Source organism: Pogoniulus pusillus, chromosome 41 (assembly GCF_015220805.1).
Source record: "Pogoniulus pusillus isolate bPogPus1 chromosome 41, bPogPus1.pri, whole genome shotgun sequence".
Taxonomy (NCBI): domain Eukaryota; kingdom Metazoa; phylum Chordata; class Aves; order Piciformes; family Lybiidae; genus Pogoniulus; species Pogoniulus pusillus.
Genome location: NC_087304.1, coordinates 2,882,062 through 2,901,865, shown reverse-complemented (window position 1 = coordinate 2,901,865; position 19,804 = coordinate 2,882,062). Strand labels below are relative to the sequence as shown.

Here is a 19,804-nt window from a genome sequence, read left to right as displayed (position 1 = left end):
GACACCAAAGCTTCAGTTCTTGGTGAGCTCCTCAACAGTGACCTTCAGGGCAGTTTTGGGGATGTTGAAAGCTGAGTTGGATGAATCATAGCAACAACCAGGTTGGAAGAGAGCTTCAGGCTCATCCAGCCCTATCCATTCAACCAACTAAGTGCCCCAGCCAGGCTTGGCTTCAGCACCTCCAGCCACGGCCACTCCACCACCTCCCTGGCAGCCCATTCCAGTGCCAATCACTCTCTCTGACAACAACTTCCTCCTCACGTCCAGCCTCAACCTGCCCTGGCACAGCTTCAGGCTGTGTCCCCTTCTGTTGCTGTTTGCCTGGCAGCAGAGCCCAACCCCACCTGGCTACAGCCTCCCTGCAGGCAGCTGCAGGCAGCAATCAGCTCTGCCCTGAGCCTCCTCTGCTGCAGGCTGCACCCCCCCAGCTCCCTCAGCCTCTCCTCACAGGGCTGTGCTCCAGGCCCCTCCCCAGCCTTGCTGCCCTTCTCCAGACACCTTCCAGCACCTCAACATCTCTCTGCAATGGAGGAGCCCAGAGCTGGGCACAGCACTCCAGGGGTGGCCTGAGCAGTGCTGAGCACAGGGGCACAAGAACCTCCCTTGTCCTGCTGCCCACACTGCTCCTGAGCCAGCCCAAGCTGCCATTGGCTCTGCTGCCCACCTGGGCACTGCTGCCTCCTCTGCAGCTCCTCTCTCCCAGCACCCCCAGGGCCCTCTCTGCCTGCCTGCTCTCAGCCACTGAGTCCCCAGCCTGCAGTGCTGCTTGGGGTTGTTGTGGCCAAAGTGCAGAACCTGCCCTTGGCCTTGTTCAGTCTCATCCCCTTGGCCTCTGCCCACCCATGCAGCCTGGCCAGGTCCCTCTGCAGGGCTCTGCTACCCTCCAACAGCTCCACAGCTGCTCCTAGCTTGGTGCCATCTGCAACCTCACTGCTACTGGACTCAGTCCCCTGCTCCAGATCATCAATAAAGAAGCCTTCAGCAGCTGAGTCTAGCTGAGAGATGTCCCTGCCCGTGACAGAATGAGAGGGTGAAGGAGATGATCTCTTCATCTCCCTTCCAACCTGAGCCATTCTCTGAAGCCTTTGGGTTCATTTCTAACCTTGCAGCCATCAGGCCTAAAGAAGCAAGCAGAGAACTGCAACAAACCTACAGCATTTAGAGAGCTTTGAACTGACTTCATTCTTCCTCCTCCCCAACCCTCATTGTGCTTTGGGCTTCATCCTCCTGGAGCTGATCTCCAGAGGAAGTTGAGAGCATCTCCAAATGTCTCTTTCCTCATCTCTTGCCAACGATTTGGGTGGGGTTTTTTTTTGCTCTTCTTTCCCCCCCCACCCCCTCCCAACACCTCAGGCTTGTTGAAATATATTTTTATTGTCAATTCTTTTTGTTTTAATTGCATTTCTGCAGGTTTTACAAAAATATGGACACCCCCCCCCAAAAAAAATAAAACCAAACCCAAACCCCACATAAATTACAAAGGAATAAATAAACCCTTCCCATTTTCTGTCAAATCCCAGAGAAACAAAACCGCAGCAAAGAAGAAATCAAAGAAACAAAGGAACGAAACAAAATCGACTCAATACCCACCCCCACCCCCCCCAAAGGAAAAAAACAAAGGAAATGAAACCAAATTCTTCCCTCCTCTGCCCTGGAGGAGTGAGACACTTGCAGGCAGCTGCTTGGAGAGATGCTTCGGAGAGAGAAAGGGTTAAAAATGCCCTGGGGGAAGGAGGGGAGGAGGGGGAGCGGCTGGGTGGGAGGCACTGGGAGCGCTACTCTCCCCTGCAGGAGCTGAAGGGAGCAGGATTGTGGCTGCTAGGAGGGAAATGGGGGAGGGGGCAAAGAAAAAGATCCCCTTCTAGAGGTGCCAGCTGGCCCTGCCCAGCCCGACCCCAGCAGAGCAGCAATGAAAAAGGAGGCAGGGAGGGGGCTTGGCAAACTGCTGCCCACCAGCCCTGCCCCAGCCTGGCTGTGAGGGGGAGTTCTGCAGAGCTTGGGCAGGGGCCAGGCTGAGGCAGCAGTGGTGGGTGAGTTTTGGGGGGTATATGGTACACCCCCAATCCCCATAGCCGGGGGGGGGGGGGGTTCTGCCATCACTCAAGGTGCTGCTCTGCTGGCACTGGGCCCTGCTGGTCTCAGTGGGCTTCCTGGCACCAATGTGCCCCAGATTCCCAGCACCACCCTGCTCACTGCTCCCTTTCCTTGCATGGTTTTGCCCCAGAAACCTCTCCCCCACCCCCCCATCCCCAACCCCTCCTGCCTGGGTGAGGCTGGTGTGGGAGGGCAAGGAGGCAGCAGCAGCTCTTGCCCAACCTCCAGGGCTGGCTGTGGGCACAACAAAGCTCAGAGCTGTCCTGGGCTGATGTGGGGATCGTGGGAGGGGGATTAGTGCTCTTAACATACCCCCCCCCCAAAAAAAGCATCTCCCCCCCTGTGCTGGACCAGCAGCAGGGCAGCAGCTTCAGCCCCCCCCCACCCCCCAACCCTGCCCTTATTGCTGTAAAAAATGGCTTCATTCAGAGCAAAAAAACAAATACTATTATGGGATGTGTGGAAAGAGATGGGGGGGAACCAACCTGACATTTGGGACAGCCCAGGCCTTGGGGAGAGGGGTATGCACAGACCCCCCCCCCACATGTGTGTGTGTGTGTGTGTGAGAGACTGCCTGGGCCAGGCACAGTGATGGAGCAGCCACCTGGGTATGTCCCCCAGCCCTTAGCAGCCCCCCCAGATTCCAGCCAAACCTCCCCCCCGCCCCCCCCCCCAGCTCTCCCCTGCTTGCTTTGGAAATGGACAGAGCACAGAGCCGCTGGCGATGGGAGCAGGAAGGAGCTGGCAGGGCTGGATGGCCCCAGCCTAGATCACCTGCAGGCAGCACATTGCGGGGGTGCCACCACCACCTCACTCCCCCTCCCATCCCACCCCTCCCCACCCCTCCCATCCTGGCCCCTGAAGCAAAGCAGCACCGCTGAGAAGCGAGGAGCAGCCACACTGCAGCCCCCTCCCCACCGCTGCTCGAAGCGCTACAACTAAGCCCAGCCTCAGGGCACAACCTTTGCCCCCTGGCAGAAGCAAAGCTGCTCCCATCCCCCACCCCCCAACCCCCTACCCTCGCCGGGTTTGCTCCCCTCCCTTTCCCCTCCCCAGCCCTGCTGCTCCTCCTCCTCCTCGGCATGACCTCCAAGTGCCTTATTGCAAAAACAATTCCATGGAATCAGAAAGCAGAGAAAGGGGCAGGGACCAGTGCGGCTCACGCTGCAGGTGCCAGGGCTGCTGCCTGCACCGGGCCGGGCTCTGCCAACCGGTGCCAGCTCTGCCAACCGGTGCCAGCTCTTGCCTCCATCACCTGGAGCCGCTGGATGAAGAAGGGGCAAGAGAGTTGCTCACGTTGGGGTATTTTTTTTGGGGGGGGGGTTCTTTTTAGTGCAAGAAACGCTGCCCATGCATGAGAATCCAGGAGGCTGCAGCTCGCTGCTCACCCCCAGCCCTCCCAGCCGGGTTTTGGGCAGGAAAGTGTCCCGGTGCTGGGATGAAATCCATGTGGAGGGGCTGCCAGGAGCGGGATGGAGCAGGGCATGGGCCCGGTGCCGGCAGGACACCGGGTGATGGCTGTAGGCAGGGGCTGTAGGCACGGCTGAATCGGGCTCCTCTGGCCACCATCGCTTCGTCCCTCCGCGCTCGGAGCTGCGGCACCAGCGGGATGGGCTTGGTGGGTTTGGCAGCACCAAGCTCCCCCAGCTTCTCCTCGGAGGCTGCTCCGGGTGGATCTGGCAGCACCAAGCTCTCTCTTCAGGCATCTCCTTGTGGTGCTCAGTGCAGTGTGGGTGGTCACGGCACGGAGCCCGAGCGGGAGGTCTCCCACCCGTGAGCGCGCAGGAAGGAACCCGTTGGGATGCTCCATCCAAAGCCGCCGCTGGATCCTGTTGCCGCTTCCACCGAGGGGGACCTTGTTCACGACGAGTCCTTGGTGCGGGACGTGGCCAGATCCCCGCTGGAGCGATGATGAGACCCAGCAGAGGGTCTGGAAGGATGCGAAGGGAAGCGGCAGGGGACAGCGAGGGCAGGCGAGGGGGTGAGGAGGGGAGAGGGCAGCCCCGCTCGCTCCCGCTCCCCGGAGAGCTCTGGTTAGAGTTTGTAGCCCCCACTCTCCTCCTCCGCCCGGCTCTCGGGCTCCTCCCGGGGCCCCTCCTCCGGTGTCCCGTTGAGATGGGACTTGCTGGGGCCCGGCCGCTCTGCCGCGTCCGCCGAAGGGCCGGGCCGGGGCTGGGGGGAGGCGGTGGTGGCCGCGGCGCCGTTGCCCCCAGCCCCTTCGGACTTGCCGAAGTTGAAGAGCTTGCTGGGGTTGAAGGGCTTGGTGGGCGACTGGACCTTCTCGGTGCCCGTGTCCCGCTTAGTCTCGGGGGATTTCAGGAACTTGAAGCTGAGGAAGCCGGGGAGTTTGTTCTCGCTGCCCGTGGGGGACTGGGGGGACCTGGCGGTGGCAGTGCCACCCCCTCCAGCTCCCCCGGAGAGGAACTTGCCCTGCAGAGGGATGATCTGCTTCAGCTTCATCACGTTGTTGGTGGCTAGGAGGGAGCTGGGTCTCTTGGGCTTGTCGGAGCCGTGCGAGGAGCCGCCGGAGCCTTTCCCTTTGCCCTGGCTCTTCTCGTGGGTCGGGTCCTGCCCGGTGGCCTCTGCCTTGGCTTCGTCGCGGCCGCTCTCGCGTTCCTTGCGCGCCTGGTACTCGGCGTGGCGCTGCCGCTCCTCCTCCTCCCGCCGCCGCCGCTGCTGCTGCTGGAAGTGGTGCTGAGCCTGCCGCTCGTGCTTCTGCCGGCAGACAGCCGGGTCAGCCCCCGGGCACCCCGGGCACCCCGGGCACCTCTGCAGTGCCCACCAGCCAGAGACACACCCCACACCCTCCCCCCGGGAAAGCCGCCGGCCGTGAGGACACGTCGGGGAGCCTGCTGGCCTCGGAGGCACTTGGAGAAGTCCATCGGCTTAGGGGACACCTCGGTGGGGGCCTCTGCCCACCCCCCCAGCCTGGCCAGGTCCCTCTGCAGGGCTCTGCTCCCCTCCAACAGCTCCACAGCTGCTCCTAGCTTGGTGCCATCTGCAACCTGACTGCTGCTGGACTCAGTCCCCTGCTCCAGATCATCAATAAAGAAGCTTTGAGCAGCTGAGTCTAGCTGAGAGATGTCCCTGCCCATGACAGAGGGGGTGGGCATCAGCCCTGGGGACATCCTGGCAAGTGTGTCAGCCTCAGGGGCATCTCGGGGGAGCTCGATGGCTCCAGGAACGCTCCGGGGAGTCCCTTGGCCTCAAGGATATCCTGGGGAGACCACGAACCTCAGGGAGACCTCATCGAGCCATGGGGACACCTTGGGGAGCTTACTGGTCCTGGGGACACCTTGGAGAACCACTCAGCCTGGAGGACACCTCAGGGAGCCCATCGAGCCATGGGGACACCCTGGGGAGCCTACTGGTCCTGGGGACACCCTGGAGAACCACTCAGCCTGGAGGACACCTCAGGGAGCCAACCAGCCCCAAGGATGGGGGGGGTCCCCGTGTGTGTTTGGCCCCAAGGAGCACAGCTCACAGGGGGTCAGAGGTTGGAAGAGACACAAATTGCTCATCCAGTCCAACCTCCCCTGCCAGAGCAGGACCATCCAACCCAGCTCAGGTCACACAGGAACACATCCAGACAGGGCTGGAAAGGCTCCACACAAGGAGACTCCACAACCTCTCTGGGCAGCCTGTGCCAGGGCTCTGGGACCCTTCCAGGCAAGAAGTTGCCCCTTGTGCTGAGCTGGAACCTCCTGTGCTGCAGCTTCCATCCAGTGCTGCTTGTCCTAGCCCAGGGAGCACTGAGCAGAGTCTGTCCCCCCCCCCCCACTCCTGACCCCCAGCCCTCCCCTCCCAGCAGCACCAACCTTGAAGGCCTCACGCCGTTGGTACTCCAGCTTGGCCATCTCCTCGGCCACCCAGGCAGGGATGTCAGGGATGGCCACTTGGATGATGTACTTCAGGAGCAGGGCAAAGTGCTGTGAGGGGGCACACATGGACCCAAATGAGTGTCTCCAGCCCCAGGGGCACCACCATTCCCTCCTGAGGTGCACCCCAGGAGGATTGGGGGAGGGGGGCACAGACACCAAACAATAACACCCAGAGGTGGAGTTCTGGACCCTGCTGGGTTGCTCAGCAGCAGGCACTGCCTGCTGGTGGCCATAGAAGGGTCAGTGCTGGGACCACAGGATCCCATCCCTGGGGTGGAAGGGTGCCAAGACAACACCTGGAGCCACAGCAGGGTGGGTGGAGGTGGTGGTGGGTGTAAGCCACCCTGGGCACAAGCCCCTTACCTCCAGCACCACCACAGAGATGATGGCTCCCTCGGGGCTGAGCCAGGGGAAGAGGCGCTGGAGCTGCCCGCACTGGGCGATCAGGTAGCAGTTGACCACGATGGCCAGGACGCCCATGGCCTCCATCACCTTCTGCAAGAGTCAAAGTGCCTGGGATGAGCTCCCCCGAGCCGGCAGGCCGCCCCCTGGGGCCAGCCCAGACCCACCTGCCACTGCCCGATGCTCTCCACCCGCTGGCCGAAGGGGCGCTGGAGCCCTGTGCACAGCTTGAAGGCGTCGCTGCGGATCTCGATGATGTTGTTCACCAGGGCGCACATGGCAGCCAGGGGGAAGGCAGAGGAGAAGAGCACCACGTAGCCAAACTGGATGAACATCTCCTGGTAGTCCTGGAAGGTGTCCTGAGGAGGAGGAGGAGGAGGAAGAAGGAGGAGGAGGAGGAAGAAAGAGGAGTAGGAGGAGGGGGAGGAGGAGGAGGAAGAAAGAGGAGGAGCAGCAGGAGGAGGAGGAGAAGGAGGGGGAGGAGGAAGGAGGAGGAGGAAGAAGGAGGAGGAGGAAGAAGAAGGAGGAGGAGGAAGAAGAAGGAGGAGGAGGAAGAAGAAGGAGGAGGAGGAGGAGGAAGAAAGAGGAGGAGGAGGAGGAGGAGGAGGAGGAGGAGGAGGAGGAGGAGGAGGAGGAGGAGGAGGAGGAGGAGGAGGAGGAGGAGGAGGAGGAGGAGGAGGAGGAGGAGGAGGAGGAGGAGGAGAAGGAGGAGGAGGAGGAGGAGGAGGAGAAGGAGGAGCAGGAAGAAGGAGGGGGAGGAAGAAGGAGGAGGAGGAGGAGGAGGAGGAGGAGGAGGAGGAGGAGGAGGAGGAGGAGGAGGAGGAGGAGGAGGAGGAGGGGGAGGAGGAGGAGGAGGAGGGGGACGAGGACGAGGACGAGGACGAGGAGGAAGAAGAAGAAGGCGCTGTAGGGCTGGGGAAGGAGGTGCAAACCCACGGCCACCTCCAGGGCTCCTCACCTCATACTTCTTCATGCAGCTCTCCACTTCTGCCTGGGTCAGCTGCGTGGAGTAGTCCTCCTCGGGCGGGTCGATCCACGACGCCCGGTTACGTCTTCTCCCTTCCTCCTCACCTTCCTCCTCCTCCTCCTCCTTGCCCTCGGCTCCTCTTTTCCTCCGGCCGGTCCGCGGGACCGCCGCCGGCTCCGCCGCTTTCACCGGGCTGCCGGGGGGCCCTTCGGCCTCCTCCTCATCCTCACACAGCTCGAAGACGGAGGCAGGGTCCATGCCCTTCTCCACCATGGTAGGGCTGCCCTCCTCCAGGAAGCTGCTGTCGTCGTCGGGGCCGCCGTGGTCGGCTCCGCGCCGCTCGCCGCGCTCGATGAAGCTCACCTTCTTCAGCTTCAGCCCGCAGTCCAGGGCGCCCTCCGAGTCCGAGTCCGACTCGCGACGCTCTTCCTCCTCCTCCTCTTCCTCCGGCACCCCGCATCCCCCGTTCAAACATTTCTTCTCCCCCCGGGCCCCCTCGGGAGGAGCCGGGGGGCGGCGGTTGGGGGCGAGCAGGCGAAGCAGGGCGTGGGCGAGCTGGCGGAGGTCGCGCAGGCTGAGGTCCCCCCGGCGCAGGCGCCGGTACAGGTGGGGCTGGGACACCTCCCGGACGTTCTGCAGGAACTGGCGGGTGATGAGCAGCGTGGCCAGCATCTGCGTGGGGACAAGAGGTGCAGGCTGTCACCCGGGGAGGACTCCGGGGTGGAGGAGCTGCACCCAAGGGTGTCCCTTTGTCCCCATCGCTTGCCCCCATGAGGTCTCTGAGCCTCCCCAGGGGTATGCTGGACACCCGAGCCTGGTGTCCCTCCCTCCTGTGACTCCCTCGCCGGTGCCAGCCGATGGGATGGGGCTTTACGTGTGTCACCACCAGCCACCAGGGCCGGGGACACCCATGTCCCTCCCAGGGGCCCCCGGGATGGGCTGTGGGGGATGGGGTGGTGCCCAGCCCGCCCCTCTCCCTGCTCCTACTTTGGATACTCCCAGTCTCCAGCAAAAGCCCAGGAGGCCCTTAAAGAAGATGAGAGAGAGGTGGAGGTGGAGGAGGATGAAGGGAAGGAGAGCCTCTTTGAGCTGACGTGTGAGGCTTTGGGAGAGAGAGAAGATGAGCAGGAGCTGCGGAAGGGACAGAAGAACAGACAGACAGACAGACAGAGAGAGACTGTGAGCGGCAGCAGGAGCTGGGGACCCCGGCGCCGCCTCCGGCCGGGAGCGCAACGACCAAGGGCCACGGTGAGGACATGCAGGGACACCCTCCTGGGGTGGCAAGGGCTGCTGAGATGGTGGCAGGGGTGGGTTGAGGACATCTGTCTGTCCACCTGGGTGATGCCAGGGAGGGGCTCAGGCTGGTCCTGCGGCTCCCCGGGCACAGCCCCTTACCTCCTTCAGCCGCTCCATGTCTTTGAGGTAGAAACCGATGTAGAAAAGACTCAGGTATGAATTTACAAACTGAAACTGTGGGAGAGGTGGAGGGAGGGAGGGAGGGAGTGAGTGCAAGGTGGCTGCTGGGACACCCCCCCCCCCTAAGTCCCCTTCTGCTCTCCCCAGGCCCCTCAGCCCCCTCCCAGCCCCTCAGCTCCCCTCTCACCAGGACGATTTTGATGATGAGGTGTTTCTCGTAGGCACTCTGCAGGCGATAGTTCTCTGCAGGACACAAGTAGGGGTTGGGGGGGTGGGGAATCAGGGTGGGATCTGGGGAGGGTTCTCAGCCCTGCTAGGAGCACGCCCCCCCCCTGGGTGCCACCCCCACGCACCCATGTCGTTCAGCCAGTAAGCAATCTTCTTGTAGAGCTCGTCACAGGCGGTGACGATGACAGCCAGGACGATTTTGGGCAGGAAACGGACGATCCGGGGAAGCTCCTGGATGCTCAGCACGAATTCCTGCGGGAATGGGCTCAAGGTTGGCATGGAGGAGAGGGTTGGCAGCTCCCGGGTTGTGGGGGGTTGGAAGGATGAGGACTCACCTGGAGCTGGAAGCAGCCCAGCATGAGGAGGAAGACGAGGGAGAGGCAGACGAGGCAGACGGGGAGGCTGACCAGGCACTGGAAGAGCAAACGCTTCCAGGGGGGGTAGTAAAACTCCTCGGTGCTGGTCACGGGGCTGATCCTCTTAATGCCCTGAAATGAGAGGGGGAAGAGGGGGGCACATGGCACTGTGTGACCTTCCCCATGGCAAGGAGCCCCATGCCATCCTCCCATGAGCCCAGCGCTGGTGGTACCCAGTGCAGACCCCCACGGGTGGGCTGTCAGGGTCAGCTGGAGCCCAGAGTTAGAATCACAGAATAGAATCAGGCAGGGTTGGAAGGGAGCACAAGGAGCAGGCAGTGCCAACCCCTGCCATGCCCAGGGACACCCTACCCTAGAGCAGGCTGCACACAGCCTCAGCCAGCCTGGCCTCAAACACCTCCAGCCATGGGGCCTCAACCACCTCCCTGGGCAACCCCTGCCAGGCTCTCACCACTCTCCTGCTCAACAACTTCCTCCTCACCTCCAGCCTCACTCTCCCCACCTCCAGCTTTGCTCCCCACTTGATGTGGACTCATCCAAGAATGAGGGGACCTACCCCACCCACACCCCCCCTTCAATGCTCACCCTGAACTGGGGCCTGGGCTCCTCGATGGACTCAGCTGGGGTGTCCAAGGTCCCCCACTTGTAGGCGAACTCAGCTCCGCGTCGCTTCCACTCCTCCAGGAAGAAGGTGGCCCAGATGACATTGAAGATGGCAAAGACCACACAGCAGATGTCTTGGCTGGTCTGTGGGATGGACAGCACCAACTACACCGAGGTCGGTCCCTTCCTGTCCCCAACACCCCCCCCCCCCCATCCATTCCCCTGCTCCCTTCCCCTCCCCTCACCCCCAACCGTGGGGGGTTCCCACATGGCTCTGCCCCAACCCCACTGGCACAGGCTTGGGAGCTTCCCTGCAGCTCCATGAGGAGTTCCGTGGTGGAACAGCACCTCCCTGCTCAGCAGCAGCTGCGGTGTGACAGCATCGTAGAAGCACAGAACCCAGCAGGTTGGGAGAGAGCTCCAAGCTCCAACAGCCCAACCCAGCCCCCAGCCCTGCCCAGCCACCAGACCATGGCACTCAGTGCCCCAGCCAGGCTTGGCTGCAACACCTCCAGCCACAGCCACTCCACCACCTCCCTGGGCAGCCCATTCCAGTGCCAATCACTCTCTCTGCCAGCAACTTCCTAACAACATCCAGCCTCAACCTGCCCTGCCACAGCTTCAGCCTGGGGCCCCTTCTTCTGGCCCTGGCTGCCTGGCAGCAGAGCCCAACCCCACCTGGCTACAGCCTCCCTGCAGGCAGCTGCAGACAGCAATAAGGTGATGGGGAAATCCCAGAGCAAGGAGGGATGGGACATACCCTCCCCTCCCCCCCCCCACACCCCCCCGTGGCCCCCAGACGTGGGGATTTAGCCCATTTCCTGCCCTCCCCACCCCTCACCTGGTCACTCTCAGTGAAGGTGTAGAGGATGGAGCCAAAGACAGCAGGGTAGACCATGGCTGAGGTGTAGAAGCCCAACCAGGCAAAGTACAGAGCGATCTTCACCCCGAAGTAGTCACAGATCTCATCTGGGGGGTGGGGGGGAGGGAGCCAAGAGGGCTGTGAGCAGGGCTGGGACCCTCCCAGACACCTCCCAGACCTTTTGACCCCTTACCAAGCGGCTGAGCCTCGCAGACTGCCTGCACCCAGGACTTCATCAGCCTCTTGAGGATCCTCTGCTCGTGCAGGGGGAAGATCTGCTGGATCACACCGCGGGCTGCCAGCTCTGGGACTGCACCATGGGGCAGAGGGTGAGGGGCAGGCTGTGGGGACGCTGCCACCCTGCCCTGCTCTGCCCTGCCCTGCCCTGCCCACCCCCCTCCAGCCATGCCTGGCCCCACATAGCCCTGCCACAGTGAGGTTTGGGGCAGGGACAGTGAGCAGAGTGGGTTTGGGGTGCTGGGGACACGTTGGGGGTTGGACTTGGTGATCTCTTTGGGTCCCCTCCAACCCCTAACATCCTGTGACTGGGGTTCTGTGCCAAATCCTGGCACTGCCACCACGCACCCACCTTGGGGCACTGCCACCACACACCCACCTTGGGGCACTGCCACCACACACCCACCCTGGGGCACTGCCCTGGGGATGTGCGGTGAAAGGGGACCCTCGCTGGGCTTGCGTCCTCCAGGGCCATCAGAGCACAGGGTGGGCAGAGGGAGAGGAGCAGCGGGGGTGGCAGTGCCATGCCAGGCTGTGCCAGGCTGTGCCATACTCACTGATGGGCTGTCCCTCCAGGAAGTGGATGTTGTGCAGTGCCTCACCCTGCTTGGCCCGCAGGTTCTCCAGCCAGTACCTGATGATGTTTTGCCGTTCCTGCGGCACCGCAGCGGGGCTGAGCCCAGGCTGCTGGGCTCCCTGCTCAGCCCCCATCCTGGCACTCCCATGTCCCCACACCCTGCTCCTCCCCTGTGTCCCCTCCCCAGGCCTGCCTTGTCCCCCAGCGTTTAGGGGGTGGCTGAGTCAGTGTCCAGCTGGGCTGGGGCTCACTGATGCCATTCACAGGCAGACGGAGAGAGAACCTGCGGTCCCTGCCCCATGTCCCTGCATCCCTGCATCCCTGCCCTCCATCCCTGCATCCCTGCCCTCCATCCCCACATCCCTGCACCTCTGCATCACATCCCCACATCCCTGCCCTCCATCCCTGCATCCCTGCCCCCCATCCCCACATCCCTGTATCCCCCACATCCCTGCACCTCTGCATCACATCCCCACATCCCTGCCCTCCATCCCCACATCCCTGCCCCCCATCCCCACATCCCTGTATCCCCCACATCCCTACACCTCTGCATCACATCCCCACATCCCCGCTCTCCATCCCTGCGTCCCTGCATCCCCATATCCCATGAATTCCTGCACCTCTGCATCACATCTCCACATCCCTGCCCTCCATCCCTGCATCCCTTGCCCTTCATCCCTGCATCCCTGTATCCCCCACATCCCTGCACCTCTGTGTCACATCCCCACATCCCTGCCCTCCATCCCTCCATCCCTCCATCCCTGCATCCCTATATCCCATGCATCCCTGCACCTCTGCATTACATCCCTGCCCTCCATCCCTCCATCCCTGCATCCCTATATCCCATGCATCCCTGCACCTCTGCATCACATCCCTCCACCCCTGCCCTCCATCCCCGCATCCCTGCACCTCTGCATCACATCCCCACATCCCTGCCCTCCATCCCTGCATCCCTGTATCCCCTGCATCCCTGAATCTCTGCATCATATCCCTGCCCTCCATTCCCACAACCCTGCATCCCTGCCTTCCATCCTCACTTCTCTGCATCCCTCCATCTCCACATCCCAGCCCTGTGTCCCTGACCTCCATCCTCACATTCCTGCATCCCTGCCCTCCAACCCCACATCCCTGTATCCCTGCCCTCGGTCCCCACGGCCCTGCCTCCCTGCGTGCCTGCAGCCCCCACCTGAGAGGTGAAGAAGTAGAGCTCGTTCTCGATGTTCTCGTAGATGTAATCCTCCTCGCAGGAGAAGCTCCTCATGCCTCCTCCGAACTCTGCCTTCACAGGCTTCCGCAGCCCGATCTCGTCAGCGCCACGCAGCAAGCTGCAGGCAGAGGGAGGGGACACAGCTGGGGACGAGGAGCCGGGCACGGAAGGGGCGTGGGGGCACGGCCAGGGGACCTTTACCTCTCGTAGGTGGCGGTGACGAAGAAGGCGTAGACGCGAGTGTGCTTGTGGTGCCGGACCTGCACGATCAGCTCGGGGATGCCCAGGCGGATGTGGTTCAGCAGCCAGAGCAGTGTGTGGTCATCGGTGGTGTCTGCATGGCACCACTCAGCCTGGGCCACGTCTGCCAGCACGGCCCACCCCCAGTTCCCGTCCCTCCCCGTGTCCCCCATCCCCATCGCAGCTCTGTGCCACCATCCCGGTGTCCATCGCGGTGCCCGTCCCTCTCAAAGGCCCCCAGCTCCACTGCAGATCTGTTCCACCATCCCAGTGCCCACCTCAGTCCTCATCTCTCCCCAAATCCTCCATCCTCATCGTGGTCCTGTGCCACCATCCCAGATCCTGTGTCTCCACATGTCTGCCATCCACACTGCAGATCCATGCCACCATCCCTGTACCCATTCCTCCTCAACTCTCCCATCTCTGCTGCAACTCTGTGCCATGCTCCTGGTGCCCATCCCAGTGCCCATCCCAGCCCCCATCTCTCCCTAAGTCCCCCATCTCTCCTGCAACTCTGTGCCACCATCCTGGTGCCCATCCCAGTGCCCATCTCTCTCCACATGACTGCTATCTGTACTGCAGATCCATGCCACCATCCCAGTGCCCATTCCAGTGCCCATCCCTCCCAAAATCCCCCATCCCTACTGCAACTCTGTGCCACCATCCTGGTGCCAATCCCAGTCCCCATCTCTCCCCTTGTCTGCTATCCATACTGCAGATCCATGCCACCATCCCAGTGCCTAACCTAGTGCCCATCCCTCCCAAAGTCCCCCATCCTCACTGCAGCTCCATGCCACCATTCCAGTGCTCCACACTGGAACTGTCAGCCCCCACCCCAGGTACCCTGGCACCCAAAGTCCCTCATCTCCACTGCAGCTCTGTGCCACCATCCCGGTGCCCATCCAGTTCCCCCATCTCCAATGCAGCTCCATGGCACCACTCCAAGTGCTTCACACTGGCACTATCAGCCCTCATCCTGGGTACCCTGGTACCCAAAGTCCCCCATCTCTGCTGCAGCTCTGTGCCACTATCCTGGTGCCCATCCCAGTCCCCATCTCTCCACATGTCTGCCTTCCACACTGCAGATCCATGCCACCATCCCAGTGCCCATCCCTCCCCAAATCCCCCATCCCTACTGCAGCTCTGTGCCACCATCCTGATGCCCATCCCTCCCCAGATCCCCCATCCCCACTGCAAGCTCTGTGCCACCATCCCAGTGCCCATCCCTCCCCAAATCCCCCATCCTTACTGCAGCTCTGTGCCACCATCCTGGTGCCCATCCCTCCCCAGATCCCCCATCCCCACTGCAGCTCTGTGCCACCATCCTGATGCCCATCCCTCCCCCAAATCCCCCATCCCTATGCAAGCTCTGTGCCACCATCCCAGTACCCATCCCTCCCCAGATCCCCCATCCCTATGCAAGCTCTGTGCCATCATCCTGATGCCCATCCCTCCCCCAAATCCCCCATCCCCACTGCAGCTCTGTGCCACCATCCCAGTACCCATCCCTCCCTAAATCCCCCATCCCCACTGCAGCTCTGTGCCACCATCCCAGTGCCCATCCCTCCCTAAATCCCCCATCCCCACTGCAGCTCTGTGCCACCATCCCAGTGCCCATCCCTCCCCAGATCCCCCATCCCCACTGCAGCTCTGTGCCACCATCCCAGTGCCCATCCCTCCCCAGATCCCCCATCCCTACTGCAAGCTCTGTGCCACCATCCCAGTGCCCATCCCTCCCCAAATCCCCCATCCCCACTGCAGCTCTGTGCCACCATCCCAGTGCCCATCCCTCCCTAAATCCCCCATCCCCACTGCAGCTCTGTGCCACCATCCCAGTGCCCATCCCTCCCCAGATCCCCCATCCCCACTGCAGCTCTGTGCCACCATCCCAGTGCCCATCCCTCCCCAGATCCCCCATCCCTACTGCAAGCTCTGTGCCACCATCCCAGTGCCCATCCCTCCCCAAATCCCCCATCCCTACTGCAAGCTCTGTGCCACCATCCCAGTGCCCATCCCTCCCCAGATCCCCCATCCCTACTGCAAGCTCTGTGCCACCATTCCGGTGCCCATCCCTCCCCAGATCCCCCATCCCCACTGCAAGCTCTGTGCCACCATCCCGGTGCCCATCCCACTCCCCAGATTTCCCCATCCCCACCGCAGCTCCATGGCACCATCCCAAGCGCCGGCACACTGGCACCGGCAGCCCCCCACTCCGGGGTACCCTGGCACATCTGCCTACCCGGGAAGGTCATGAGCACGTCGCAGTTCTCGGTGGGCACCGTCTTCATCCAGGCCTTGTGGGACATGATGTAACGCCCAGCCTGGAGCAGTCGCTTCCCGAAGAGCTTATCTGCCGGGGGGCGTGGGGGGGGGTGGGGGTGGGGAGGGTGTCAGCAGCTGTGGGACCCTGTCGGACACCTCCCAAGCACAGCGCAACCATCCAGCCCCCTCCCCACCCAGCACCAACGACTCCGCTGCCGGCGCATGGGACGGGCGCAGGGACCCGCGGCGTGTGCCCGCCGCTGGCCGTGCCCAGCAGCCGCCGTGGCAGGCAGCAGCAGGTCGTGGCCCCTCACTGCTGGTGACGCTGGCTCTTGGCTCAGGTTTCTCCTCCGGCGGCTCAAGATGCCCAAAAAGGCCCCAACAGCTGCTGGGGAGGAGCTGGCAGAGTGTTCCTGGCGCCCCTGAGGTGTTCTGTCTGCCCTGGGGTGCCCCCTTGCTGCCCCCTCCCCCCACCCCCCACCCCCCTCCGCCCTCGCCATCAGCTCCGCCAGCCGCTAACCTCTGCCCGCAGCCCCTCGCCGGGGCAGGGATCCGGCAGGGCTTCGGCTCCGGGAGGTAGGAAAACGCAGGAGCAATGGGGAGAGCAGGGATAAGCAGCCGGTCTCCATGGAAACCCGGGGAGGCCCCGCGCCGCCGCCGATGGGGACGGTCCCCAGGGTCCCCTTGTCTACCCCCTGGGCTGGGTCCCACACGAGGACACGCTCCTTGTGCTGCTGTGGGGTGCCCACACCCTGGGGACAAAGCTGTCCCCACGCCCAGCGTCCCTACTGCACCTGCCGGGAGCGGAGGGGGACTGGGATCATCCCAAAACGCTGGCGGGGAGAAGGGGATGAGGGTGCCCAAAAGGTGGGTGCCCCCCCCGCCCCCCCGATGAGCCCCACTTCTGTTTGCCACACTCAGGCACCTCCCTGCCTCGGGTTCCCCTCCCTCAGTCACGGTGGCAGAGGCAGGACTGGTGCCCAGGGGACTGGCACTGCCTCTCCGGCTGCCCCGGGGCAGGGCAGGTCCCAAGGCTCCGGAAACGTCGCTCACACCGAGCCCCGAAAAACAGGAAACACCAAACCCCTTCCAGGAGCTGATGCCAAGGGCTTGACTCCAGCTTCGGGCACCACCACCACCCCACCCCCCCCCCGGGCACCCCTGAGCTGGGCAAGCAGAGCAAAGCAGACCCCAAACAACCAGGCTGAGACCCCACAAACTCATCACTGAGTTGCTGTCAGGAAGAGGCTGCGGCGCCAGGCTCTGAAAGGCTTCCCTGTCCTGGCACCGTGGGCGAAAGCTGGGGATGGTGCCAGGCTGCCAGACAGAGCAGGCCCAGTCCTGCACCCTAGGGCACATCCCGGTGCCAGGGTGCCCATGGCTTGGCCACGCTCACCGGGCAGGGTGAGCTCACCCACCTCGAAGGTAACCCACTCTGGAGTGTGGGCACTGGGAGTGTCCAGTGGGTGGGCATGGCCAGGCAGTGGCAGGAGCAAAGGACACTGGAGCAACGCCAGGTGGGTGCCCAGGGTGGTGCCCACCTCAAGCCCTCAGCTGTAGGTGCAAGAGGCTTTTTCTTGCCCAAGGTCAGAGATGGGCAGCAGAGGGGTCCCCAACTCCGCCCCTGACCCTCCCCCCACCTGAGCATGGGGTGGGCCACGTCTTACCCCCAGAGTCGTTGTGCCATCCTCACTGCCACCAACAGCAGCCCCCAGCCCCCTTCTTCCTGCCACCCAGTGCCCATCACCGCACTGGCATCAGGCAGTGGAGCGCAGGGCTGGAGCCCCTCCCAAAACTCACGCCGCGTGTGTCCCACTCCCCCCCCTCCCCTGCTTGTCCCCGCGTCCCCCCGCACACGCCGAGCCGTGCCGAGCCGTGCCGCTCACCTTGGCTCTCCGGGATAAGGTCACCGGAACCGCAGCGTGCGGGGACCGCCAGGGCACTGCCCTGCCGCCGAGCGGAGCCCGCGGGCGCGGGGGGAGCCGGCGTTTTGGGGGTCGCATCCCAGGGGACACGCACGAAGTAGGTCACCCTCCCACTGCCTGCTGCCTGCACCACCCAGCCCTGGGGACCCCAACCGGGCCACGGCCGTGGGGGTGTCCTCTCTGCCTCAGGGCCACACCAGGGAGGGGGATATGGGACCCCAGCCCCCCAGCTTGGGGACCCCAAATCCCTCATCCTGCAGTCGCTGCAGCTCCTGCGGGGGGACGCAGCTGGTCGGGGAGGGGGGTGAGGGGGCTGGGGAGGTGAGGTGGTGATGGGGGTGCAATAGGCCTGGCCGGGAGTGGGGGGCTACAAACGGGAGATGCGTGGAGCCGGCACGGGGGAGGGCACCGGTGAGTCTCCGGGGACCCCATCGCTGGGGGCACACAGCCCAGCCTGGCTTTGATGCGGGGGGGGGGCCCCACAAGCAGAGCCCCGAGCACCACAGAGCTCAGGGCCGGGATAGAGGGGGAGGGGGGCGGCTGGGGGGAGGGGAACAGAGGTGTCCAGCAACCCGGTGCGGGTATTAAGGCCCTCACCGGGACCACTGACCCCCCCCGCCCCATCCTCGAGCAACCGCATCCCGGGGACATCCGCATCGAGCCGCAGGGACCTGCCCCCCCCCCATCATCATCATCCCCATCCCCGCCCCGCAGCCGCCGCCCGCAGCCCCGACAACCCCCTCCCACCCCCCCTCCCCATTCCCAACCCCCTCCCGGTGCCACCGTACCGAGGACTCCGGTTGGAGCTGCCGGTTCCGCCCGTTCCTCCCCGAGCGGGGCCCGGGGCCGGGGCCGGTCGCCGTCCTGCGCTGACAACGGCGGCTCGGGCATGGTGCGGGGCTCCGCGGGGATCCGGTGGCGGGGATCGGTACATGGGGGCCACAGCGGCTCCGGGCTCGGTGCCGGTGCCGGTGCCACCGGGACGGAGGGAGGGAGGGAGGAAGGGAGGGACAAAGGCGGCAGAGAGATCGAGCAGCTCCCGGCCCCTTTAATTGTCTGGTTGGGCGCCGCCGGCTCCCCAGCGCCCGTCGCACCGGCCACGCGTGTCCGGCCGCGCCCCGTGGGGGGGTTCTGCGGGGAGGCAGAGAACGGGGGACAACAACCAGTATCACTCACTCCCACCGGGGGCTGCCCGGCGTCGCCCGGCGTCATCCTCACCATCACCACTCCCCACCAGCCCCACGGAGCCGCCTCACGTCCCCAGTACCACCCCCACTCCCCCCACCCGCCGTGGAGCTATCCCCCTCCTAGCAAGCCCCCCCCCCCTCCAGCGGCTGCCCCATGTCCCCAGTAAGGCGTCCCCCATCATCACCCCCCTCCCCCCGGGGATGTACCACACCCCCAGCCCGGGGCTACTTCACGGCTCCGGTATTCCCATTTCCCCCCTCCACTCGGGAATGTCCCACATCCTCCTCATCCCTCCCTGCCCCCCGGGGCTGTCCTACATCATCTCCCCCCTCCCCAACTGCTCCGTGCCCCCAATGTGCTCCTTCCCCTCCTCCCCGGGGTTACTCCCCACATCTTATCATCCTCGACCATCTCCCTCCCCCCCCTCCCTGCCCCTAGCTGGCCCTTGCATCCTCACCTCCCTCCTCTTTCCTACCTGCCCCCTAGACACCACCCTACCCCCCCGGGACACCCCACATCACGCAGCATCTCATCCCCCCGCCCCAACTCGGGACAGTCTCAGCCCCCCCAGCATCCTTCCCACTCCACCCTGGCCTGCTCCCTCCACCTCCACTCCCCTTTGTCCTGCCCACACACCAGAGGGCTACCTCCTAGACCCTCACCCCCTCCTCAGCCTGCTCCTTGGGGCTGCCCCAACCCCTCCTGAACCCCTCTGGTGCCCTCCCACACCCCGGCCCGCTGCCAGCCCCCCCGGATCAGGCTGCTCTCAGAGCAGCATGGGGGGAGCCTGGTAACCCGAGCGGGGTCACACTGCTGCCTCCTTCCCTCCCTGACCTTTTGGGGAGCCCTCCTCTGCCCTCCCCCCCGCAAAAAAAAACCCAACCCAAACCAAACAGCCCTGTTCACTCAGAAGGGGCCCCCCCCACCCGGGACTGTGGGTCCATGGGGTGCAGCACAGCCTAGACGTGGCATACTGTAGGGGCAGGATGTGGAACCCCTGTGCCAGGTCCTGCTGCCTTCCCCCCCCCCTCCCTCCCCTCCCCAGCTATACACACACCCGTGGCTATTTTGGGGCAGGGGCTGGGTGCCAGCACTGATGAAGGGTGACACAAGGAGCTGTCCCCTCCTGTGGCAGCTGGAGCAATGGGAGGGGGGGGCACACACACAGGCTGGCACATTTCCCAGGCCAGGCCTGGCCACTCTCCCAGTCTTGCTGGGCATAAAGTGCACCCCCCTGCCCCCGCACCCAGGGGGTCCAGCAGAACCTGAACCACCCCTCACAGCCCTCCTGGGAACCCCCAGCTGCTGGGTGGGGAGGGGAAGCCTGAGCCTCTCAGT

At 64.0% G+C, this 19,804-nt stretch overlaps 1 protein-coding gene across 7 annotated transcripts; it reads right to left on the bottom strand.

Moving 5' to 3' along the window:
• Window positions 1-3,386: 3,386 nt before the first annotated feature.
• On the bottom strand, window positions 3,387-18,488 carry ANO8 (anoctamin 8). 7 transcript variants are annotated; one of them, XM_064175108.1, is made up of 18 exons: window positions 18,067-18,480; window positions 15,331-15,441; window positions 13,053-13,185; window positions 12,831-12,969; window positions 11,625-11,721; window positions 11,024-11,140; window positions 10,810-10,937; window positions 9,951-10,133; window positions 9,324-9,476; window positions 9,114-9,240; window positions 8,948-9,003; window positions 8,740-8,814; window positions 8,332-8,475; window positions 7,336-8,016; window positions 6,545-6,736; window positions 6,339-6,470; window positions 5,913-6,023; window positions 3,387-4,809 (listed from the first exon to the last, which is right to left on the bottom strand). In XM_064175108.1, exons 1-18 carry the CDS (start codon window positions 18,167-18,169, stop codon window positions 4,129-4,131), a joined length of 3,363 nt encoding a protein of 1,120 aa, XP_064031178.1. In that variant the 5' UTR covers window positions 18,170-18,480; the 3' UTR covers window positions 3,387-4,128. The 7 variants fall into 7 exon arrangements, with proteins under 7 accessions (XP_064031178.1, XP_064031179.1, XP_064031173.1 ...); XM_064175109.1 differs by having other exon boundaries at window positions 9,951-10,112; window positions 18,067-18,479; XM_064175103.1 differs by lacking the exon at window positions 18,067-18,480 and adding an exon at window positions 17,240-17,861.
• Between the last annotated feature and the right edge of the window lie 1,316 nt (window positions 18,489-19,804).

Excerpts from the sequence above, each read along its gene's own strand:
- ANO8 (XM_064175103.1), bottom strand. The coding sequence starts at position 17,531 with ATGAGGGATTTGGGGTCCCCAAGCTGGGGGGCTGGGGTCCCATATCCC. Across the intron at positions 15,442-17,239 it reads CCTTATCCCGGAGAGCCAAG|ATAAGCTCTTCGGGAAGCGA; the intron begins GTGAGCGGCACG and ends GCCCCCCGGCAG. Across the intron at positions 13,186-15,330 it reads CGTGCTCATGACCTTCCCGG|ACACCACCGATGACCACACA; the intron begins GTAGGCAGATGT and ends GGTGCCATGCAG.